This window comes from Salvelinus sp. IW2-2015, linkage group LG32 (assembly GCF_002910315.2).
Source record: "Salvelinus sp. IW2-2015 linkage group LG32, ASM291031v2, whole genome shotgun sequence".
NCBI lineage: Eukaryota > Metazoa > Chordata > Actinopteri > Salmoniformes > Salmonidae > Salvelinus > Salvelinus sp. IW2-2015.
In genome coordinates, this window is record NC_036871.1 from 10,887,210 (window position 1) to 10,913,193 (window position 25,984).

The 25,984-nt window shown below is 43.0% G+C and overlaps 1 protein-coding gene across 7 annotated transcripts in view; it reads left to right on the forward strand.

Moving 5' to 3' along the window:
• Positions 1–3,554: 3,554 nt before the first annotated feature.
• The window catches only part of pde4ca (phosphodiesterase 4C, cAMP-specific a), a 62,240-nt gene continuing 39,810 nt past the window's right edge, over positions 3,555–25,984 (forward strand). For 4 of the 7 annotated variants that reach the window (XM_023977445.2, XM_070436828.1, XM_023977447.2 and 1 more), the window contains exon 1: positions 3,555–4,273. In XM_023977445.2, the coding sequence (XP_023833213.1) occupies positions 4,056–4,273 (218 nt within the window). In that variant the 5' untranslated portion in view covers positions 3,555–4,055. Of the gene's footprint in view, positions 4,274–10,792; positions 11,853–19,498; positions 20,222–25,984 lie in introns of those variants that run through there. The other 3 variants (XM_070436831.1, XM_070436830.1, XM_070436832.1) reach the window with 2 other exon arrangements.

Below are 25,984 nucleotides of genomic sequence, written 5' to 3' on the forward strand. Positions count from 1 at the left end.
CAGTCCTCGGGACCCCAAGGGGTGCACGTTTTTGTTTTTGCCCTAGCACTACACAACTGATTAAAATAATCAACTAATCATCAAGCTTTGATCATTTGAATCAGCTGTGTAGTGTTARGGCAAAAAACAAAACATGCACTCCTTGGGGTCCTAACCCCTAACTCCTAGCCTAGCTAATGCTAGCCAGCTAGCTAACGTTAGCATTAGCCAAATAGTCACCTAGCTATTGTTAGCCACAACAAATTGGAATTCGTAACATATCATGTATTTCGCAAATTCGTAACATATTTGGTTTTGCAAATTCATAACATATCATAAGAATTGTAATTCGTAACATATCATACGAAATGGAGGGACTGCGAATTTACATACAGAATAATACTAAATGCTCTGAGACCAGGTTGGCAGGTTGGCAGGTAGCCAGGCAAAGGAATAGAGCCCATTTCCAAGAAACAGAGCTTAGATGGCTTTGAAGATTTTAAGATTTCATCACATTTCCAACATTCTCATGAAAACACCAAAGTCTTTGTAGACCAATTTAGAGTTTCTTATCTAMTGTTGTCATCGTTCTCCCAGTCTTCAAATTAAGTACAACATACAGACATTTATTGTCTTGTGTTTGATTCTATAGATTTGTTAGGTTTATTTCCAAATAGCGGAGTAAAGGAATACATTTGGTTTGAAGGTATTTTGGTATATAAAACATTTTGTATTTTTTGTTATTGTTATGTTGTGGCACCTTTTGAAAATGGAAAACCGTTTTATTAAGAGATTCCATTTGAGTTTCTGAGACGGTCATATTTTACATTGAGGAAACGTATATTAAATGTTGGCATTGTGATGTAGGCATATTGAGCTTGACGGGTGGACAAACACCAAACAACCCCAAAAATGTTAACAAACAGTCAGATATAAGTTTTGTCCACAGAGTCGCAATCTCAGGCCTTAGGTGGCCACTGCTAGTGTTCTAATGTGTTTTTCACTCCCATCCAGGACCAGTGGGAAAATGCTTAACCTGCATGAAGAACATTCAGAGGAGGACTCCATGGAACCCATACTCAAGCCTGACCTCACCTGTACTGTCAAAAGCCTCTTCTCTGGGAGACTGCAACTCCCCCTTCTGTCCAGCTGACACTCCACCCAGGACGTCAGAAAGAGCGCAGAACAAGCACAGCCCSTCTCCAAGTCCTCCTCGCTCGGCCTCCACTTCACTAGGAGCCTGGAAACCATCACCGGCTGTTTTTCCAGGGCTCTCCAGTAAGTGAAATGTTTTTTGTTGTTGCTCTTGGGCCCAATTCCAAACCAATTTATGACTCTTTCCTCATAGGTCTTTGTTAGTCTGGTTGTTTGTTTGGAATGCTGGGGCTTTCCAAGCCTCTTCTCCCTGTGGTGTGGTGCAGAGTGAGTGGGAAAGGTAGCAGATGAAGGTGGGCTATATTTAGACGTTTAGATCCTCTCAGTTGGAGTAGTGCTTTCTATATCTTTCGTGCTATGCTTGCCTCAACCTAAAAATAAATTACAATATTTTGATACTTTGAAATAGTAAAATGGTCCTAATACAAGTCCTTGCTGACTCCCGATAGCATATTATTGGATGCAATATGCACATGAAAGAGCCCTACTGAATAATTAAGGACATTGCTTGGCTCTGTTGAAGGTCTGGTATGAACAAGCTATAGAAATATCAACTTTATTCTTGACATGTCTTCCTCATTCAATGGAACGACATTTTCCCAATAATGATCTATGACAGCTCTGCAACTGCAACTACAGAAATTAAATGTAAATTACAGGGCCAGCTCCAGGCATAAGCGACATAAGTGGTCACTTAGGGCCCCAGACCACTAGGAGGCCCCCAAAGCCCCAAAATAAAAATCATAATAATATACACTGAGTATACAAAACATTAAAAACACTCAGCATTGACAACAGTGCCTCACAGTCTTTATATGCTTCTCACTGTGGCCATATTGTCTGGCAAGACGGCCATGTGCTTGCATGTTAAGTTGCAAGTGCAGTTTTAATGCAGTGCCAAGGGAATTGAAGTGCCTGGGTTGGTAGCTACGATACACTCTCAAACTAGTATGTAGTTCAATGGAATCTAAACAAAACTTGATCAATCCTGTTAACGTCAAACCTTTAGAACTGGGCGTTAAGAGTGTAGTACTCTTAACAGTTGGCACTGTGCATTCCTCTTAACTGTATGGATTGTGGTTATTTCTAGCCTTTATGTTGACCTAACTGCTGAGATCTCCAGTCATCGTCCTCATGCTTGTTCTCATGGGGAGCATTACAAGACGCTGCTTCCTTTCGAAAGCAAAAATATGCCATCATGCATGTCCTGCTAATATCCCTGTATATGGTCAGGTCATTTTGGTCTGGTTAACACTGAAAAACAGCTGTGTTTAAAGGGATAGTTTGCCCAAATATAACATTTTCATTATATTTTCTTGGAAGTAGTCCAGGGGCCAGGGGTGACTGCAACCCAAAATGATGCTTTCACTGGCTAATATTAGCGTTGATTATCCTCCCCAAAAATTGGGTTAATTTGTGCCCACTTTAGCATTGTCTGAATTGCAAGCCAAAATCAACTTCAGCTAAAAAAACAAGTCCTTTTGACGCAACAAAAGCATTTCAATTGAGCTCTATTCAATATTTTCTTMAAACGAACCTTGGTGATCTGTCGAAGGCTAACTTGAAATGTTACTCTTATTTAAGAAATAACTTTAGAACAGCAGGTTGGTTCAGACATTTAATCATTTACCCTGAGATGGTTGTTTGTGGCTGTTAGAAAGTGGTGCGTCAGTCTCTCCTAAAGGGGTCGAGTAGCTCTTTTCACCACCGTCCCATTGTTAAGGATTGGTGTTCTTTAATAAGGACACTCGTTGACAGTTGCAAGAGAACCAAAAAAGCCTGTTTTTAAAAGGCAACACTGTCTTAGCCTCTACCCGGCTGGCTGTCATAGGTTCCTCCTGCGTCAGATGTTCTGACTCCTAGGTTATTCTGGGGAGCGCGGTGCTCAGCTGCAAGTCGTAAGATCGCAGGAAAACCTTTTCTCTTTTCCTCCTGATAAACAAAGCCCCCCAGGGAAGCGAGTACTCTAGTCACAGATAGAGAGAGCCATCGTGACAGGGCCCATGCTCTTTATCATTTTATCTACCCTGACTTTTTTATAGTCGCGGGCCCTTCATGTGACTTTTCCTGGTAGACTTGTGAGCATGTGAAAGGCAAAATGGATTTTTGGACTTCGCAATAGCGCTGGGACTTAGACCAGAGTAATGTTAAGTTGAGCAGGGTTAATGTTTATACTCAGAGAAATTGAGAGAGGAAGTTATTATGGAGCATAGTTTGAAGTGGACCAGTGCTATGCTCTGGCAAGGGGAGGGGGAGGGGGTGATCTGTCATGCCTCTTGTTCACTGTAAATCAGACGTCCATATTTAGTCGGGAGGGAGGGAGGGAGGGAGGGAGGGAAGGCCTAGCAGTTATGTAAACAAAAGCCTGGGCAGGCAGGGGAGGGATTGCACTGCACTAATGTTTGAGTCCATTAACCACAACTATGATCTTTGGAGAGAGACAGGGCTGTTTTCAAATTAAGGACAGGGTCAGATAGAGCGCTGTCTAGCTTTTTCAGGTGCTCTTATCAGAGCACTTTCTAGAGTCAGTTTTAGTTGTATCCCTGACTAATGGAGAGATAAACCCAGGTTTACTGGCCTCTGCGCTGACCAGTTAGTTTTGTGAGAGGAGGATTGGAACAGCCAAGCTTCACGGTTGATCAGATTCACCAGGACAGCATAGCCAAGCTAGGACATTTGCATTTTTTGCATTTTAGTCATTTAGCAGACATTCTTATCCAGAACGACTTACAGGAGCAATTTGTGTTAAGTACCTTGCTCAAGGGCACATTGACAGATTTTTCACTGWGTCGGCTCAGGGATTTGAACCAGTGACCTTTCGGTTACTGGCCCGACACTTAATCTCTAGGCTACCTGCCACCCCCAGGACAAAGGGACAGAGGGAACCAGGATCAAACAACTGAGTGAAAACGACTGACGCCATGAGTGAAGCGTGCTCTGAGAGCTCTGAGGAGGAGCGGTCCGAAGAACAGTCTGAGGAGGTGCCGGTCAGCAGGCTTCCAGTCATCCAACTCAAGCCCAGATCGCCAGGCACATCCCCCAAGATGTCCCCCCGTGACTCCCCGCTGCTCTTCAGGAAGCTGCTGATGAACCGGAGCATTAGTCTACAGAGGCGCTTCACTCTGGCCCACACTCCCAGGTAGAGACCTCCTTGTGTTCCATGCCTGTTTTATCTGAGCTTGGGGTCCCTCAGGGTTGTGTGACTACCCCGTTGTATTTAGAGAGCAAACCTTCAAAGGTGGTAGAAGAAAACTCTTCGAGACCCTTTCTAAAGGTGATCTGAAGTTTAAGTCAGCAGTGAGGGTTTTTTATACTGCAGCTAACAATTACTTTTGAAAGTACTGACTTGTGCTGTGCTTGAATAGATGCCTTTGTTGTGTATGAGCAGAATTTCTTCTGGCCTGAGGTGGTCTAAATTAGTCGGAGCCTTGTTTCTTTGTTGTGTTTTGCACATAGTGACTGTTAATTAGAAAAAAAATATTATGGATTCTTTAAAGTTAGGAGCTTTCATGAAATGGTTTTACAAGGTCCTCTTCATACACTAGAGTTGTTGTAATAAACAGATTTACACTCAATATTGTGGAATATAAAAGATTTGTTCTCTGGATTTTGCTTGTTTATTTTTTTWAATCTCATCCCCTCTTTAATCTGCACACGTGTCCTTGTTTTTCTTGTGGACTAACAAAACAAATTAGATTAGGTGTTCATGATATTCTTCAAGTAGGGCTCCTGAGTGGCGCATCAGTCTAAGGCACTGCATCTCAGTGCTAGAGACGTCACTACAGACCCTGGTTTGATTCCAGGCTGTGTCACAACCGGCTGTGATTGGTAGTCCAAAAGGGCGGCGCACAATTGGCCCAGCGTCGTCCGGGTTAGGTTTTGGCCGGTTTACRCTGTCATTGTAAATAAGAATTTGTTCTTAACTGACTTGCCTAGTTAAATAAAGGTTTTTAAAAAACTCCCAAGTAAATGTGAATTTAGTCCGTTTTTGGTTGGTCTGCCAAATGCTTATTCATTGGGTGCTCTGCTGAGGTGAAAAAAAATATAGGCCAATTATGTAAATTTGCATTAAGCCTACAACATACTATATACATTTACTGAAGATTTGTTACAATTGTGTGACCGGAGTTTTATTTGTAGTTCAATATACAGTCCTTGAACATGGGCTCACTGATGACAAACTTGCAATATTTCATTTGTATTTGTATTTGGTAGTTATTAAGGCAGTTATATACAATTTCAAATATTATATCACATTACATTTCATAACACTTTACCAAACACATTGTGTTCCCTCAGGCCACTACTCTAATACCACATATCTACAATACAACATCCATGTGTACATGTGTGTAGAGTGCGTATGTGTGTCTGTACCTGTGTGTGTCTCTTCACAGTCCCCGCAGTTCCATAAGGTATTTTAATCCGCTTTTTAAATGTGATTCTACTGTTTGCATCAGTTACCTGATGTGGAATAGAGTTCCATGTAGCCATGGATCTATGTAGTACTGTGTGCCTCCCATAGTCTGTTCTGGACATGGGGACTGTGAAGAGACCTCTGGTGGCATGTCTTGTGGGGTATGCATGGGTGTCTGAGCTGTGTGCTAGTAGTTTAAACAGACACCTCGGTACATTCAGCATGTCAACACTTCTTACAAAAACAAGTAGTGATGAAGTCAATCTCTCCTCCAATAACCTGGTTAGGCCTAAGTTTAAGACTCTCTTTGAAGTTGAGTCGTACAGTATACTCAAGTTCTTCTGCATTGTCAAGTACAAATGTGTTTCTTGACTAGGTGGCTTTTTGTCATACGCGGCGGTTCGTCACCTTTTCTGCTCGGATACTAGAAAGCAACGTGATGCGCGACGTCCCCTGAAAAGGCAGAGCCACGCTCATTCTAGTAGTACTTAATGAGGACAGCTGCCTGATAGGGACGCTTTTCAAGCCCTTCTCTGACTAAACCTATTGATAGGATTAGTTTAATGACCCTGTTACGCCATTCCCACTAGTCATAACCCATGATATTGATGCAAATCAAATATTTACTGTGTTTGTGTTGAAGAGACGAAGCATCCGGGCCGATTAAAGAGCACTTGACCTTAATTGCTTTGGAGCGAAATAAATAGTTTGTCGGGTAGGACAGTTTTTTCAAACAGTAAAACACTCACTGGGTTTTTTTCTCATATGTTTGTGACAGTGTCTGCCTCAGAGGGATGGGTGTTTCCAGTTTATACACCATGTGTTGCTTGTGCAAAAAGCAGTTTAGGAGAATGGAGAGAATTGCACTCATTAACATCACACACACCCTCACAAGAAGTAAGACGTAAGCACACAGGACTGTTAAAGAGGTGTCTCTGAATTGTTGGAAGCAAAGTAACGTTTCAGCAACCATGAAAAACGTAAAAACCCTGAGACTGTTGACATGGTACAAAACCTTGTCACCTATGTTAGCCTCTAATTTGCATATAAATAAACCGTTTTTTWAAAAATGGGTTCATACATCTTTATTACATTTTACTGGTGGGATCATTTTGCTAAGGCATTTAAACATTACTCCTAATGGTCCTGCCTGTGAGTGTGTGATATAAACCAAGAAAGGCACTCCATCTTTATGGTTTATCTCAGATCTGTCCATCTCATGGAAATTTGGTCTTTTTAAAACTATAATTAGAAAGAGGGGCCATCCTGTAGGGACGGAGCCTTATGAAGGGCCTGAGCCCCTGAGAATGTACAGTGCCCCTAACAACGAGAACGAAACAAACTGCTGGAGATGAGTTATAGCAGGATGGCTGGAAAAGGGGATGAATTAAACAAACTAGCAGTCTGTTGGAAAAACGTACAGACAGGCAGCTTAAGTTTATCAGGGCAGGAGACGATAAATGTTTTAGTTTGAGGGAAATGTTGGAGACCATGTTGGAGGAAACCACAGTAGTTCCTTCCGGTGTAATGTGATGCTTTGTTGTCAAGCATTGTGCTTTATGTTGATTGCCTTAGAAAAACGGCTGGACTGACAGGCACTTCCCTAGTAAAAGTGAGTCACAGTAAAAAATAAAAATAAATGTAAAACGTAATTTCTGAGCGATGAATGAAAGTACTGCACCTCAAACAGTTTTTTAGTTGATTGTTAGAAAAATACCTTTGACTGGGTCAAAGTCAGGTGAGGCATCCCTTTTTTCATAGCATTGATGCTCGTTTCATTAGCAACACAATTCAATCATATGGTACTATATGTTGATCAGTCCTGTTGTTTTGTCTGGTCTTGAGGATTGTTAAGTGCTGTCTGGCGTTAGCAGGCGTAACTGATCAAGGCCTGACCCCAACGGCATTCACTTTCAAGTGCCTCCAGGTGGTTCAACTCTCCTGCAGTTGCTTTACCCTCTGTATGACACTCAACAGACATGGCATAGTGCAAAAACCCACATCCTTGTCCTTTTACACTGATTGTGCTTAGGTTAATCCTTTTGTTTTGGGGTACGGTTTTTCGTTCTCTGTCTAGGTCACCAGACAGTTGTCTTGAACACAACAGTAGCCTGTTTATAGTAAAGCAAGGCTCTGGGTCTGGTTTTACAAGGCTCCGGGACTGGTTTTACAAGGCTCCGGGTCTGGTTTTACAAGGCTCCGGGGCTGGTTTTACAAGGCTCCGGGTCTGGTTTTACAAGGCTCCGGTCTGTTTACAATGCTCCGGGTCTGGTTTTACAAGGCTCGGGGTCTGGTTTTACAAGGCTCCGGTACTGGTTTACAAGGCTCTGGTCTGGTTTTACAAGGCTCCGGAACTGGTTTTACAAGGCTCCGGTCTGGTTTACAAGCTCCGGGTCTGGTTTTACAAGGCTCCGGGTCTGGTTTACAAGGCTCCGGGTCTGGTTTACAAGGCTCCGGGACTGGTTTTACAAGGCTCCGGTACTGGTTTTACAAGGCCCCGGGACTGGTTTACAAAAGGCTCCGGGACTGGTTTAACCAGAGCTCGTGTCTGGTTACAAGGCTCTCGGACTGGTGTTTACAAGGCTCGACGACTGTTTTACAAGGCTCAGACAGGACTGGTTTTACAAGGCTCCGGGTCGGTTTTACAAGGCTCCGGTCTGGTTTTACAAGGCTCCGGACTGGTTTACAAGGCTCCGGACTGGTTTTACAAGGCTCCGGCCGAACTGGTTTTACAAGGCTCCGGGTCTGGTTTTACAAGGCTCCGGGTCTGGTTTTACAAGGCTCCTGGACTGGTTTTACAAGGCTCCGGGACTGGTTTTACAAGGCTCCGGGACTGGTTTTACAAGGCTCTGTGTCTGGTTTTACAAGGCTCTCGGACTGGTTTTACAAGGCTCACAGACTGGTTTTACAAGGCTCCGGGTCTGTTTTTACAAGGCTCTGTGTCTGGTTTTACAAGGCTATGTGTCTGGTTTTACAAGGCTTTGCATAGTGTTCCAGTTAGAAACTACATCAGGGCCAATGTTTGAATCATGTTACGAATCAAAATTGCCCCTCGCTTTTCGAAATTGGACAAAAAATTTAACAATGTAATGCCTCTAATTTCCACCAGAGGCTGCTATATTATGTATTGTAGATACATATTTTTGCCTCTGGGCTTATGCTCAGACTGTTGGATTGATGTGTTTCCTTGACAGTAATCCCGTATGTTGCCCACCCATGTCTTAGTCACTCTGGAGCCTCATGCAACATACAGGCCTGGCCTCCTTTGCTGCAAACCAGCTGCAGGAGGTATTTGTTTCATGTAAACATTATCTTACTACTGCAGAGGAAGCATGACCATAAACAATATGAGTCTGTTTTCATATGAATAACTTGAGGACTCACAACCAAGGGCACATTCAAGGACATATGAAGAGGGGAAAGATGACTATGCATATACATTGAGTTTACTAAACAGACCTTCCTAAAATTGAGTTGCACCCCCAAACTTAATMTTTTGTCTTGCCCATTCACCCTCATACACAATCCATGTCTCAATCATTCTTTCACCTGTCTCCTCCACTTCATCTACACTGATTGAAGTGGATTTAACAGGTGACATACACTATATATACAAAAGTATGTGTACACCCCTTCAGATTTATGGATTTGGCCATTTCTGCCACACCCGTTGCTGACAGGTTTATAATATCGAGCACACAGCCATGCAATCTCCATAGACAAACATTGTCAGTAGAATGGCCTTACTGAAGAGYTCAGTGACTTTCAACGTGGCACCGTCATAGGATGCCACCTTTCCAACAAGTCAGTTGGTCAAATTTCTGCCCTGCTCGTGCTGTAGGTGCTGTTATTGTGAAGTGGAAATGTCTAGGAGCAACAACGGCTCAGCCGTAAGTGGTAGCTCACAAAACGTGACGGCCGAGTGCTGTAGCGTGTAGCGTGTAAAAATCTTCTGTCCCCAGTTGCAACACTCACTACTGATTTCCAAACTGCCTCTGGAAGAAATGTAAGCACAAGAACTGTTCGCCAGGAGCTTCATGAAATGGGTTTCCATGGCCGAGCAGCTGCACACAAGCCTAAGATGCCAAGCGTCTAGAGTGATGTAAAGCTCACTGCCATTGGACTCTGGAGCAGTGGAAACGCATTCTCTGGAGTGATGAATCAAGCTTCACCATCTGGCATGACAAATCTGAGTTTGGCAGATGCCAGGAGAACGCTACCTGCCCGAATGCATAGTGCTAACTGTAAAGTTTGGTGGAGGAGGAATAATGGTCTGGGGCTGTTTTTCATGGTTCGGGCTAGGCCCCTTAGTTCCAGTGAAGAGAAATTTTTATGCTACAGCATACAATGACATTCTAAACGATTCTGTGCTTCCAACTTTGTGGCAACAGTTTGGGGAAGGCCCTTTGCTGTTTCAGCATGACAACCTGCTCCCTTTCAATTGCTACCATGGTTATGCACATGCGTTTCATATTTCTTCTGTAAGAAACATTTCTATTTAACCCTATCCATATAGGCCAATTCCCATGAGTGTAAAGGGTTAAACAAGCAGCATTCGCCAGAGTAGCCTGTTCTCAGACTGTGCATATAGAATAAACACGTGCGTAGAAGCTTCTGGACTAGTGCACGTAAAAAAAGACCAGGGAAAAGTCTGATCCGCAGCCGCTCCATAGTTTAAGCACTCAGACAGAACTCCATGTCCATGACACCTCCCCCTCCCATTATCTATTGGATTTAAAAAAAACACAGTTTTATTGAGCTACTGGGGTGAGTTGCCGCTGCCTCATTTGGAAGCAGGTCAGTCCTATGAGTGCGGCTTGTAGTGGAGCTATAGGGAACTAGACGAGGCATCCGTAGAGGACCGCAATGGAAGCTTGCATCTGGGTTTAGAAAAGACCTCTCTCCTCCTGCCTCCCCCTTCACTAGCATAGTCCCGGTAGGCTTCAGCAGTACAACCCGGCCCCTAGCACCATTCAGACTGCTCCAACTTCTCATCTTATGACTCTCTCTCTCTCTCTCTCTCTCTCTCTCTCTCTCTCTCTCTTCTCTCTTCTCTCTCTCTCTCTCTCTCTCTCTCTCTCTCTCTCTCTCTCCTCCTCTCTCTCTCTTTCTCTCTCTCCTCTCTTCTCTCTCTCTCTCTCTCTCTCTCTCTCTCTCTCTCTCTCTCTCTCTCTCTCTCTCTCTCTCTCTCTCTCTCTCTCTCTCTCTCTCTCTCTCTCTCGGCAGAGTTAGTGTTGTTGTCTGTTATTCCAAGGCGGAGTAAGTGTTGTTGTTTCTTGTTCCAGGCCAGAGTTTAGTCCCAGCAGTTTCAGAAGAGAGGAGAGTCTGATATAGACGGTTGAGGGGCCACACACTCCTGGGAGCATTTTTGGGATTATTTTCTCTCTGTCTCTCTTGATTTTTATAAAGTTCTTCAAGCTTTTATTTGAACAAAGAAAGAAGCAGCTCTTGGGCTCTAGATCAGCGCAGTATTTGTTTTAAGGCGACTTTTGGACCCTATTTGGAGGACTCTCGCACCCCTCCCCCTGTCAGTCCTCTGGCTATTGGGAAGATTGAGTTTTCTGTTAACCTATTTAGGAATGCGAGGAGTAAAAGTGAAAAGTTTATCTCGGCTTCTTGCTGGTGAGCAGAACGGAAAACAAGCAGGGAATTAGCTCCAGACCTGCGCTGACAGCTGATATGAGACACAATTTAAATTGATTTGATTTGGCCCGTTGGTAAACTCATATGCTTTCTGAGATGGGCTCCTAACAGGCATCATTCTRCCTTTTTAGGTGTGTTTACACAGAGTTAGGTGAACTTTATCAGTAAAAAAAAAAAAGGACATATCCCCACTGCAGGGACCAGAACCTGAAGAACTTTGGTGGCTCAGTTGAGCTTTCTGCTTTTCAATGAAGGCACTACTTTATCATAACATGTTCTTCTTCTCAGGAATTGCATGGAAAACCTGTTATTGACCGTGCAGAACTTGAATTAATCCCTCTTGTGTCTCTGCTAGATGCAGTAGATGTAACTTTGTTCTGCTTTTGTGGACCGATTGTTCTCACAAAGGTGTACCATGTTTAGTTTGTAACTGAACAGTACCAATAGACATTGGACATTCACATTCAACCCAGACAGGCCACATAAATGTTGCAGTCCATTCTGTTCATCCCCTGTCATCTGAAGGCTGTTGCGTCTCTGAATTCCACCGGTACCTTTGGCTCTTTGAAGTAGCCGGCCCAATGATGAACAAAGACTCTCGCTTCCCCAGGAAAGCTGTGCATAGCAACCCCTCCTCTCGAAGGCACTCATGCATTGGGTATGTACAGTCCTGTGGTGTAAGCTGTTTGTTGTGATGAGTTACTTGCTGACACAACTCTACTGTGTGTGTGTGTGTACTGTACAAATACCAGGGCTGGAAATTGCCAGGGACCTCAAGATACGATATTATCACAATACTTAGGTGCCGATACAATATGTATTGCGATTCTCACAATTCTCACGATTCTATTATGTATTGCAATTCGATACTACGATTTGATGTTCCAAACATATTGCTCACTGTATGTCTGCTGCAGAGAGATAAGAGAGAGCACGAGAAAATGAGTTTTGATCAATCATGGAAATAAATGTGCTGAAAACATGTTGGCTCACTATTTAAAAAGAAGATGGAGAACAAGCTGTATGATGAAAAATACTGGAGTTTTGGCGCAGGTACTGCCGATTGCGCTCTTAGAAAAAAAGGGTGCTATCTGGAACCTAAAATGGTTATTTGGCTGTCCCCATAGGAGAACCCTTTGAAGAACCCTATTTGGTTCCAGGTAGAACACTTTTTGGTTCCATTTAGGACCCTTTCCACAGAGGGTTCTGCATGGAACCAAAAAGACTTATCCAATGGGGACAGCCGAATAACTATTATGGAACCCTTTTTTCTAAGAGTGTAGCGCTAGCTAACGCTACCTAGCAACAAAACAACATTTTACAAATCGATACTTGGAGTCAAAGTATCGATATAATATGGTAAAAAAATAATATCGCAGTATGTAACTGTATCGATCCCCCCATCACTAACAAATACTGGACTGTATGTTCTCTATTATAAGTTGTTTTCATATTCATTACGCATGACAAATTATTACATTTTTCTCCCTGTAACCAGTAAGACATAATTAATCATCATTAAATAAGGATAATGATCATGAATTAATCCTTAATAATGATTTTTATATGTGTTGCCTCTTTTTTTACCTGTTGTTGGTGATACCAAAGGGTTTCTAATGTAGTGGATAGTAAACTTTCATAAGGTTATCATCGAGGAATATTATTGAGAAGTAGACTCCCCCCCAAATCATTGTATCTTTTAACAACCAAAGTTTCACTGCTGTGCAGAAGTGCTATCCCTAACAGTTCTAACATATTGCACTTGTCTGCATTTGGTTTCAGTTGTATCACTTTGTGCTCACTTTGTGCTTTTTGCCTTTCAGGGAAGTTGTGATATGCCACGGGATTGTTATTTATAGTAACATACTCAGCATTTTAGTTGGTGCTAAAACACCCTCAAGTGGGTGACAAGAGAAGCCAATGTTGAAGCCAAAGCTCTGTCATTTGGTGGTGTTGCTATTCTTTGTTTAGTTTCAGCAGTTTTCTGTGGTGTGTTTTCAATGTTTTTATAGAGTATTTTGGAGTGTTGAGCATTTTGTTATGTTCTAGGGCATTTTGTGATGGCACTGTAGTCTGGCTGTGGTGCGTTTTGTAGTTTCACTATGGTGCGTTTTGTAGTTTGGCTGTGGTGTGTTTTGCTGTGGTGCGTTTTGTAGTTTCACTATGCTGCGTTTTGTAGTTTGGCTGTGGTGTGTTTTGCTGTGGTGCGTTTGTAGTTTCACTATGCTGCGTTTGTAGTTTGGTGTCTGTGGTGCGTTTTTGCTGTGGTGCATTTTGTGTTTCTGGGTTGTCCCACCCTGAGGGCGCTGGGACGGGGTACGATGGCACAGCCAGTGTCCATTGATGTCTTTCCTTGGGGGCGATGGCCGCAGCCAAGCCAGAGTCACGATGACAGACATGCCATGATCCCATATGAGGATAGACCCCTTCCCACACACACACACACACACAACACCACACAAACACACACACACACACACACACACACACACACACACACACACACAACACACCACACACACTACAACACCACACAACACACACACACTACACACACACACACACACCACACACATAGGAGTTAGCCATAGTGTCACACTAAAGTAGTCAGAATTATAGGTAACTTATACAATGTAATATTTTGGGGGGGGTTTACGTATACAGCGTTACCTCATTTTCAACCCCCAGTTTTTCCAGAAGAAATATATTGATACTGTTATATACTTAATAATAAAATTAAAAACCCAAAGGTTTGAAATACAGATGCCTAATCCATTATTTCTCAAATATTCGCATTTATTCACTCCGTCTACCGTGAGTTAAATAATGAGAGACATGAAAATATTGATGGGGAGCTTTAAGTACTCTGTCTTTTGATCTCAGTCTACCCTTTGCCTCCAAGCAGTTCCTCCAGCTGTGATTATGTGCACAATCATATGAGCAGATCAAAGACAGAGATCTAGCGCACAGACAACAGAACAGAACACTCGCCCATAATATGACCAGTAGTATCGCCACATTTCTTGCCAGCATGTCTCGCCAACCGTTCAAAGTGGAGTTCATCGTATGGGATTAGGGAAGTCTAATGGTGTCATAGGAAATTTTAATCTACAAAGATCTCGTTAGTCTGTGACAGAGTTTCAACAGAGTTAACAAGGAGTTATTCCGCCACATGGTTATTTTATAGGTATCTATTATTCATGGCTCTATTTAACTATGTAATAGTGCTGTTCATGAGAATAACTACTATTCCTGGTTCTATTTAACTATGTAATAGTGTTGTTCATGAGAATAACTATTATTCATGTCTCTATTTAACTATGTAATAGTGCTGTTCATGAGAATAACTATTATTCATGGCTCTATTTAACTATGTAATNCATGAGAATAACTATTATTCATGTCTCTATTTAACTATGTAATAGTGCTGTTCATGAGAATAACTATTATTCATGGCTCTATTTAACTATGTAATAGTGTAGTTAATGAGAATAACTATTATTCATAGTAAATCAGTCATGCATGTCGATTATAGAGTTATAGTGTACATGTTCAGGGAAAGCGCCATATAGGGTGACTTAATAACGGGTTGGTTTATCCTTTGTTTTGTTTGCCACTGGAGCCTGCCTCTCTCTGCCCTGCATGTCATAATAGAACTCTGCTGGCTTCAGAAATCTTTAGCCCCCAATAGTGACAATCCCTCTGAACACACAGACATGAGCGCGCATGCACTCACGCACACACAGCCGAGACAAAGCAGTCTGTGATATTCGAGATGTGCTCCCAACCCATCACAATAGAAGCTCATCAGCTTGTTCTGGTAGTACCAGGCCACCATTCATCTCTGTAACATTTGGTATCAGGACACCATTACGACTTGGAGACATCACTGGCATCATTTTTCTAGCAGAGATGGATTAGATTCACTACAGTTCGACACCATTCAAGTCAACTAACAATACATTGATGGTATATTAACGAGGTGCAATGGAATAGACAGTTATTCGTTCTGGTATGAAAGGAATGTTTGGATTCCTAATAATGAATTGCCTTAGTACATTCTGTGTTCTACGTCTATGAGCTAGGCCTAAGGGCCATAGTTCTCTAGAGGATAAGTTTTAGCGAGGATCTGATTAGGGGTGTTAATAAGAGATATCTAGGGTGTCAAGCGAGGTAACGCAATTACAGGACAACAGTGTCAGTGTCCACAGGTTCCCAAAATAGCCCCCAGCCCAGAATAGTCGATAAGCGCTGCTGTGGCTGGGCACTGTCCATGTGCGTCAATGCTCTGCTCCATATTTTCAGCATGACTGATTTCCCCAATCACCCCCCCCCCTTTCCCAAAGCACATCGATCCAGTCCAGCGTGGCTGTTGCCTGGCCTGGGCCAACTCTGGCTGTCACAGCGCCAAGCCGCCGTTTCCAAGCCTCCCTGTTTACCTCCCTATTGTCCAGACCCAGGTCACATCAATGAACCACAATTAAATCATTAAGACATTGTGGCAAATGTCTTTCAGTTTATATTTTACACCGTGTCGACTGAGAATTTATTGAATTTATTAAGTTGAATTGTTTTGGGTCATATTTTGATGACGATAGCGTGATTGGTTACAACTAATTTAGAGCATTTAGTAAATTGCCTTCATACGATTCGTAATGTTTAAGGAGGATTTTGTCCTGATAGGTGTCAGAGGGATCTAATGCCTTGCTTTGTAGTGTTCTAACAAGGTATTAAGCCCTATCTGTTCGGTCCTGACCTGAGCTCTGTATTGAAGTCTGTTCTCTCTCACATGGCATGTGGTTGTTGCCCTGGGTGTTGTGGAAGTATCAGGGCACCAGGACTTGTTTGCGACCACTAGAGGGCGGAAGTGTCCAGCTTTTGCATGGAGACTGGCTGAGCAAAGGAACAGTGGTTGGGAACAAACTTGTGAGGATTATTCCTCGTTTTGTTATCAAGCACTCATCAAATCAAATCAACGTTTATTGGTCACGTAGMCAGATTTGCAGATGTTATCRCAGGTGCAGCAAAATTMTTGTGTTTCTCGCTCTAACAGTGCAGTAATACCTAACAACATATACTGTATATTTTTTTTAACAATACACACATAATCCAGATTTTTTTATATTTTTTATATAGAATGAGCCATGACTAGAATACAATATATACATAGAAAGTGGGTGAAACAGTGCGCAAACTGTCATGCACAAACACATAAACTTGGAAATACACACATACCTAGCCATGGTGTAATCTCAGTGCATTAGTCTGCCTGGCCATGCTTCAGGGGTGATACAGTGACGTGGGGACTGTGACTGTGCATGCCTGGGCCAGATAGGGTTACATAGAGGAGGGCTCCAGACCAGGGCGGGGCCGGGTTAGGTTATGTAGCCCACTCCTGACGAGTCCTCAGGCCACTCTGAGACCCCCTATCACTGACAGACGGCAGTTTATGATTCATACGRTGACACACTGATACCCCACCAGAGTACATGCCATAACATAACATTTGATGTCCCTGAGACATATATATAGGCTTTGGCAAGTACCATACTCGAGCAGGTTCACTCCTAGCTGGGTGACAACCGTTTTGGCTTCTTTTTTTAAGTCAACACGTGTAGCTAATATAATGGGTGCTGTGACAAAACTCTCCCTCTATCCTTCCAGTGTTTCCCCCTGCGCTCATTTTTTTTCGGGCATAATCCGATTTGTGTCATTGTTTCCTTTGGCTGTTTATGTTAATGGTGTCTACGCATGGCACCAAATGTTACTTTTCAACTTGAGCAGGTCCATTAGTTTTGACGTATGGGGATGTTGTTGGCCCATGCAGCCAGCGTTGCGGCGGCCCCAGACAGACACATCACCATTGAGTCTGGCTCATGCGGGCCAACTGTAGCGTTCCCTAGGTTACTGACCAATGCCTATAGACCAAACACTGAGACAAGTTCTACTGTTCACTCTTAAGCTTTTTAGTAATCAGGTGATTTGACAATATTAAAATGAAGACAGAAAAAGACTGACTTGATACTTGATGTCCTACTTTTCACTTGGTGGAATGCCTATTGTAGTCTGACTCAGCTTGTCAGAGTTTGTGACAATAATAGTCGGCCTTTTTTATCTAGACCGGTCAACATAGCTCCAATGTTCTGTTCTAGAACCATTGTTTCAGGACAAATGGGAAGACGTTGACCAGACCTAAACACTGGAATCTGGCTTTACTCAGATGTCCACCAGCTTCCAGGATTGTGACGTGGAGCCAGAGTCCTCCCCAAGCCCTTTATAATGCAGAAATTGGAGAGGATAGGAGCCCAGTGTGTATTCACACCACAAGAAGAGGCCAGAAATAATGTATTTGACCTTGCACTTCTAGCTCCTTATTCATCTTCTTTGATTACTTTATTTTTGCTCTGTGGTGAAATAAGTCCAAATATAATTTTTTTCATTTATAGAATATTGCTCTGCGAAAAGGCCATCTGGTACATCTCACATCCCAAGAACGCAGTAATGTTTTTTTGTCCACTAATATGCTAGTAATAGGCCCACCTGCCAAAGCACAAGTCATTGTGCTGATTAACTCATAACCAGTGCTTTGGCAAAAGGGCTCTCAAACAGAGTAAATATAGTGGCGTCCATTTTACATGATTAATGTGAATACAGCAACCCGATAGATAGATATGAGGAAGACACGTGGGGGTAATTGCCAATAATACCCTGTTGCAAAAGACTTACATTCTCAGAATGTGTTTTAATGTGTTGGCCTCGTTCTTGTTGAGGAGAAAAGAGCTGTTGACAGGACTGCAGTAGAAATAATTACTTATTTTTTTCTTTTACATATCTGATTTCACATTATTCCAAGTAGTGCTTTTGTTATCTCTGAATACTTAGACAATGACATGTTTTTGTCTGCTTCATCACTTTTTTATATTTGCCACAACATTTATAGTCGATTCCATACATTATTGTATCACATTCATAGAATTTAACTTTAGGGCTCATATGTGGTCTACTGTCAAAAACGTTCCGCTGTAAATTCTCCTATTAGGACTAGAGTGGGTCAGYCGGGTAAGGTTTCGTATTTTGAAAACATTTAAGTTTTAGAGTAAAATTTGTGCAATTTTACAAATTTTGCCAAGGGGGTAGAGAAAATGTTGCAGTTTTAAAGCAAGTTTGCTGCMATTCTGTACATTTTTCCATGGGGCGTGATGTCAAATTCAGTTTTTTATATGATATTTGAGTGAGAGTGACAAACAAAATCAACGGGGGCCCCACGATCGGTAATTTGACCATGATTACTACAAGTTTAGATTGCTTGGCGCGCTACACTAACTTACAATGTAAAATAATGTTAGCTGACATGGGCTAATTGACTGACTATCAGTGACTGACATAAGAGAAAAAACTATGCACAACCACATTTAAAATTGCACCTGTGTATTTACATTCTCCTAGCCGAACAGTAAGTTGAAGACCCCGAAGAGCTAGTTGCCCATTCCTGGTCAAACCACAAGTCATTCTAGGAAGCCTGTGCCCTAGGAGGTACTAAGTACCCCATCATGATACTCCTTCTTCTGTTATGACTCACTACTATCCTTTGGGCAACAGAAAAACAGCCATCCTTCCCCCCTCACAAACCTCTGCTACATTCACACGCATCCAAAACCGGAAAACGTCCTTCTCCCTACATCCAGTCACGCTGCAGCTGCCATGTATCGATAGCCCTGTGTTTTTTATTATTATTAGCAGCTCGGTTATGTCAATTTTAATATCGAGATATTCGCTTTTTTTGGTCATAGGAATAACTCCGGAAATAATATGTTTATGTGCCCAATGAGAGAATATCGAAGAATGTGTGCTCTGATGTTATCTGCAGGATGTTGTTCCTATTAATTGCTACATTGATGTATTAGGAAGCTAAACTAACTCACACCGCACTCCATAAGCGTTTCAGTCTCGTGGAAGTGCAACAAAGGGTTAATGGTGTCAGACATTCTGAGGAGGCTGGAACCATGCTCCTTGGGCCACGCCCCTTTCTTAGCCATGACCTCACAGTGAAACTTGCTCCCTGTCTAGCACAACACACACACACACACACAACACACACACACACACAACACACACACACCACCACACACACACACACACACACACACACACACACAACACACACACACACACACACACACACCACACAAACACACACACACACACACACACCACACACACACACACACACACACACACCACACACACACACCCACACACACGCGCACGCATCGAGAGAGAGAGCTAGACAGAAAGAGAGAGAGAGAGACACACCCTCGCTCTCTCATAGGGTTAGAGTGGCAGGCTGGCACACAGGAACCACTGCTTCCAGTCCTGTAGGACTACACAGGGACAGGAGTCAGTGCTGAGTTTAAGTTCTAACAACCAGAGGGAAACAGATAGAAGACGATAACGGTGTTCCGTTTGTAAACCTGAAGAAACCTGAAACATGGACAGAAGTACCGAGACTGAGAGCCACTGAGAACAAATGGAGAAATTGACAGCAGGCAGAGTCTGCGTTTTCTGGCTTTGCTTCAAGAACCCATCCATGTGCTTTTGTCATTGATGTTTCATACCAACGCTGAAGAAATGAACTAGAAGAATCTAGGTGCTTGAAGAACAGATAGAATGCACATTTCTACCATTATTATCCTCCCTATGTTTTGGAGCCCGGGGCATAGCTTCTGCCTTAGAGGTGATAAGAACCAAGGGTGATTGTAGAAGAGTTGGTCCTCCTGACAGAACAAGAAAGAGACAATGGGTTGTACAGGGATGACAACTTGAGATGACAACCTGGGAAGAAGCACCAAGAGAAAAAGAAAAGAGCGAAAGAGAGGGAGAGAGAAAAGGAAGGTGAAAAATGAGTGTGCCAAGGAACTGTGGATTCTATTTCTCCGCTGATCGCTCTTTCCAAGCGCGGAACGGGAATGTCTGTGGATCGCCCTGTTCCGTCAACAGGCCTATTGACATCATACAAAAACGCAGGCGGTAATATGCTAAACAAATCTACATTTTGTTGCCTTGCCATTTGTATGCTGCTGTAGAATGCACTATTTGGAGTGGTATCATTAAAATTGATACAATGACTCAAAGTTGAAAGTTACCATAATGGCTGTTGAGATGACTCCAAAGAAGCCGTTTCTGTGATTACAAAGATATATCCCAGATATCCCAGGATTCTTTATCATCACAGGCCTACTGTATATGAAATTAAATATTAAGGGGTTTCTTTGTGAAATGGAGAATATCTATGTTCTGTGATCTTGATCCATCTAATCACAGCTAATCAATGGGATACTGTAGCAGTAAAAATGTCCCCCAACAATTTCCAAATGAACTACTACCCTATCATGTATTCTCCATTATGAGTCTAACTTATTAGATAGCTGTTCAGCTTCATGGGATCATTCAGAAAACGCATACTGTAGCCTACAGCGATATCGCTTCAAGGATGACCTCCTACATTAGATATGTATGTTCAACATTAAAACAGTAGCCTTGTGCATAGCAGTCGAGACTTGAGAACAGGCAGGTCCAGCAACAATCGCCAGGCAGTTCTGTAAACAGCAGCATAGCAGTGTCTCGAAGCTTCTCCCCTCCACTATCAATTAGACTGTGTGGGCTGTGGGAGAACAAGTCACACACACACACACGCGCGCACACACATGCACACGCACACACGCACACACGCACGCACGCACGCACACACTCACACACACACACACACATATATACTGTACATACAGTACACACACACACACACACATACATATATACTGTATATACAGTACACACACACACTCACATCTATGAACATACTGTTCAACAAAGCTCTCCATCGACTCTAATGAATCTTCTCACAGGGCTCAAGAAGTTGGAGATTTTTTATGTCACATATAATCAATCCTCAATGCCAGTAGGGAGTGAGGAAATCGAGACATAAAGACATGTTTACATTTCATTCCTCTGACCCTTTTCTCATGCCTGATCTATGTTTATCAGATATAATGCAGAACATTTGGGAGTATGGGAGTCAGAGGGCAGGGAAATCACTGGCCTCTTGTATCTCCTCAACAATATCATTAGAGATTTTTTTTCTCTTCACAATTTGGATAGAGAATGTATTTTGTTCCCCCCCAAAAAAATATGTAGGATATGCCCGAACAATAACCAACAACTGTGTGAAATTCTGGAATGAAAATACTTGTATATTTAATTCAGTTGGATGGTTTAGGCTTAGAGTCTACTGGAAAAAGCAATCGCACTTGTAGTGTACCAGAGCTTTTCCTACCAGTGAGAACAGGCCACTCGTTTTTTTCACCCTCCTGTGCTGTATGACCACAAGATGGGCCACTGAAGGGAATTATAGAACAAGGGGACTCCTGCGAGCTTCTGAATAACTCCCCGACCCAGCCTTGCTCCCCAGAGAGCAAAATGGCTTCCTGACTGTGAGTAATCTCCCGTGGGCAGATTCTGTGTGTAGATTGAAGGGATGAGATGGGATGAGATAAAGAGCAGTATTAGTTCCAGTTTTGGGGTTTTCTTCACTGGTTATTTGGAGGAATCAGGGTTAGTCGAAGGAGGTGCTTAAAGTGCTTTGCCTCGAGTGCTTCACGCAGATCGGAAGAGGGGGGGGGGGGGGGCATTGGCTAAGAGTTTCCTTTTGCAAGGGTGGCGACTTCGTTTATTTTTTGCGTGAACTCTCCATTTCAAACACATATGAACACAAAAGTTAAACACGCAGCGGACCAAATTACGCAAGATTTTACTTCTGGGTTAAACAGAGATTAGATTGTGAGAGGCTAGCTGCCAGTCTGGTGCTCTATCATTAGTKGGCCGAGGGCGATCGATACCACAACCCAAATAAAGAAGCTTCCTGTTGTTGTTGTAACCGGTCTCCGCGGGCCGCTTCATCGCCTGCCTTTTAGCTGTCTGCTCTGGAGGAGTAGGGCTTTAAGTGTGGCCTTCTGTATGTGGTTGTTGGTGCATATGGRCCTGCTTAATAATCAATTTGCCTGTTGGAGAACCTAGGAACACATGATTTAAATGGTGTTTATTTTGCCCCGAGTTCCAGCTGTCTAAGTGAGCAAAAATGATAATCCGTCAAACGTCTGAAAAGCCTTTCATCTGTGGAGGGTGTTATATGCTGGCTACCTGGTAATCTAATCCCTCATCACCTGCAAGAGTGCCTATGTCAAATCACCAAGAGCTTTACTCTTTACTTGGAGTGACCCTCTCAGCCCAATCTATTCTCATAAAGAAGCGTACAAAGTGTCATTATTAAAGCAGCTGGAGAGGGAGATACATGGTTTTACACTACGGATCAGGCACTCCCTCACATACACTCACCGGACAGACTATTAGGAATTAGTACCGGGTCATACCCCCCCCCCCCCCCTCCCTTTGCCTCCAGAACAGCCGGAATTATTTGGGGCATTCTACAAGGTGTCGGAAATGTTCCACAGGGATGTTGGTGCATGCTGACGCGATGGCATCACGCAGTTGCTGCATATTTTGGACAGCGGTACATTCATGCTGCAAACAGTCCGTTCCATCTCATCTGAAAAAGATGCCCTGTTGGGTTGAGGTCTGAGGACTGACCAGGTCACTCAAGTAAACTGAACGTGCTGTCATGTTCCAGGCAATGTTTTTCCACTCCTGAATTGTCCAGTGTTGGTGATCACGTGCCCACTGGAGCCGCTTCTTCTTGTTTTTAGCTGATAGGAGTGAAACCCGGTGTGGTCGTCTGCTGCAATAGCCCATCCGTGACAAGGACCGACGTGTTGTGTGTTCCGAGATGCCGTTCTGCTCACCACTGTTGCACTGGGCCGTTACTTGTCTGTTTTTGGTCTGCTTGTTTGCTTGCACGAATCATAACATTCTCCTTCCACCTCTCTCATCAACTAACTGTTTTCGCCACAGGACTGCCGCTGACTGGATGTGTTTGTCGCACCATTCTCTGTAAACCCTAGACACTGTTGTGCGTGAAAAGCCCAGGAGGGCGGCCATTTCTGAGATACTGGATCCAGCGCCCCTTACCGACGATCATACCACGCTCAAAGTCACTTAGGTGATTCGTTTTGACAATTTTAACGTTCAATAAAACAGTAACTGAATGCCTTGATGCCAACTTTGTCTGTAGGACCGATACATTTTTCGTGAACGGGTGGTGTACCTAATAAACTGGCCAGTGAGTGTATATTGTGCGTATGGGTGCATCTTCAGACATAAGCAGAGAGGCTTGTGGGGAGTGGAACTGTAAGGGGAGGATGGATACAAATGAGTCTGACGTCAGACACCGGTCTAGCACCCCACCGGCGGCAGGTTAAGATTCGACTATCTCTGATTTACAGTTGAGACGTTCCGCTCTACCGCACCGAAATTAGATACATCTTTTTTAATCGTTATATTTTTTATTCAGTTGACTGAATTTAGTTGACTGAGAGCACGTTCTCATTTAGAGCAACAACTTGGGGAATAGTTACAGTGGAGATATGTCATGTTATGCTAGATTTTATGTTTCCTATGATGTTATGATGAGGTGAGGTATGAGTAGGTAAGACATATAAGTGTTGGGCACATCTGCTTCCCTACATAACACCTTTTTTTTCTTGAAGAAAGCTGTGGTAGCATACTTCAGCTGATGGGGGGGAGATATTTTGTGTTATTCGTAGAACCTAGTAACCTACCACCAGTTTTTTCAAAGATAGGAAAGAAGATAAATACTTCCTGGAATTCCATAGTGAATCCTGGCGATTCACTGTCATGGTCTGTCAACATCCAGTTTATGATACATGGATCAATCTCAATCTATTCATTTCAAAATCTTTTTTTTTTTTAAACAGACACAGGCTGTACATTTACGTCTGTGGTTGATTTGCATACATAAGCAAACCATCGTAGAAATTGATTTTCCAGAAGCACACCATTACCCTTTAAAAACCTTGTTACCAGCCGCAGTAATATGCTTGAGGGAGGCAGGCGAGCAGTCACAGTGTATCCTCACTTTAAATTGAAGGCGAAAAGCCAGTTGATTAAATCCATTAGTTGATTAAATCTGTTTTAGTCACGCCGTCCATCCTCTGTTGCCTCCACCGTTCAGACCCAGCTGTCTGTCGAAGGACCTTTCATTTCATTTCCCTCAACACTCAAGTAAAAGGCCAAGTTAAAAAATGAAGCGGCAATGACATTTATGCAAGTAATGGCACGGGGGGGAAGGGGGGGAGTGGAAACATTTAATGGAGCCTAAGGATTATTTCTAAATGAGACATTGACACAACACACGTATGAGCTTTGTGTGTCTGCTCCGTCTGCTCGGTGTCGGACCGGAGGTTTGATTTATGTGTTATGTAATTTCATGTGAGTAAAGGGTTTGGGGCACAGACAGTTTTGGCTAGTGGTAAGTGAATGAGGTAATTGAGGGTGCTTTAGTCATGATCCCCAGTATTCTACAGCAGGCTTACTTCCTGGAACAGAGAGTTGAATACATCAACCCCCTCATCCAACTCGACTTGAAGTGAGTGGAAAAGGAAGATATTAATGCTTGATATGTCAAATTGAGATAATATGAAGCCTGGGCCGGTGCTGTTTTTTGTGGCCAAATGCAAAGTTGCAAACAACATTATTTTTTGGCCAGAAAATAGAAACGCATTCTAAGAAAACATGACAAATTGCTTAGATCAGATGAATGTACTGCATTTGAAACAAAGGTGGACAATTGATTCATTCCATGGCATGTCACATCAATGTGCTCTTGATAAAATAATTCAAGACGTTATCTAGTACCTGAAACACCTCATTTACACAGATTATAAAGTCATCAAGCCTTTTCCACAGAATAGCCTATAACTCATTCCTCTGGCAGGGGCGGTGCCGGTAACAGCCAGGAGAGGACTTGTTGTTATTAATGTGTCTAGAGGCATTTCCAAGCTTTTCCTAAATCACTTCTGAGTAGGGTGTAATGGTGGGTCTTGGATATCCTCACAGACATTCATCTATCCACAGACAGCGGTCTTGGTGCTATTGGGATGCACTCCTATGGTGTGCTGCGGGGTCATTAGTTACAAGCTCACCGAGAGTTCTGTCATGACTGAATAACTCTTTTGACTCTCCATAGTGGATGCTTTCCTAATAACCTTGACTTAACTGTCCACTAAGGAGATCTCCAGATCCAAGAAGATGTGAAACGCTTTTAAAGCCACTCCATAGAAACCGGGAATGTGTGCCATAGCAAATACTAGACCATTAGCGCATATGCGAATGGATTCTGTGTAAATTCGTCAATAATGCCACATAGCATAATAGCATAATAATATCCCTATCCCAGCTGTGTTCCTTCTACTACTTTTCCCCACTCCAGTCATCAGTTTATTCCAGACTGCCTCCCCTTCCCTTCACCTCAGCCCTGGAACACACACTACAGTAGCCCGAGCCCCTTTCCCCTCTCATCTCACTCTAATGTTTTCTCTTGAGTGCAAAACGATCCCGGAGGATAACAGAGAGAGAGTCCTCATTGAGTCCCTGCCCCACAGGAGACCCTCCTGTTTTCATAGCCCAGGTCAGCCCCGGAACAGCTCTATGGTTCCAGCATGGAAAGACTGATGCGCCCCATTTGCTCTGTTTGTAGTTAGAAGGCCCTTTTATGAATTATGACTCAGAGGTTTTCGACTCGGCGGCTTTTATAGTGAGCCTTTAGCCCTGCCGAACTAAGCAACCGTCCTCTTTACAATTCGCTGTAGTGCGAGAGGTGTT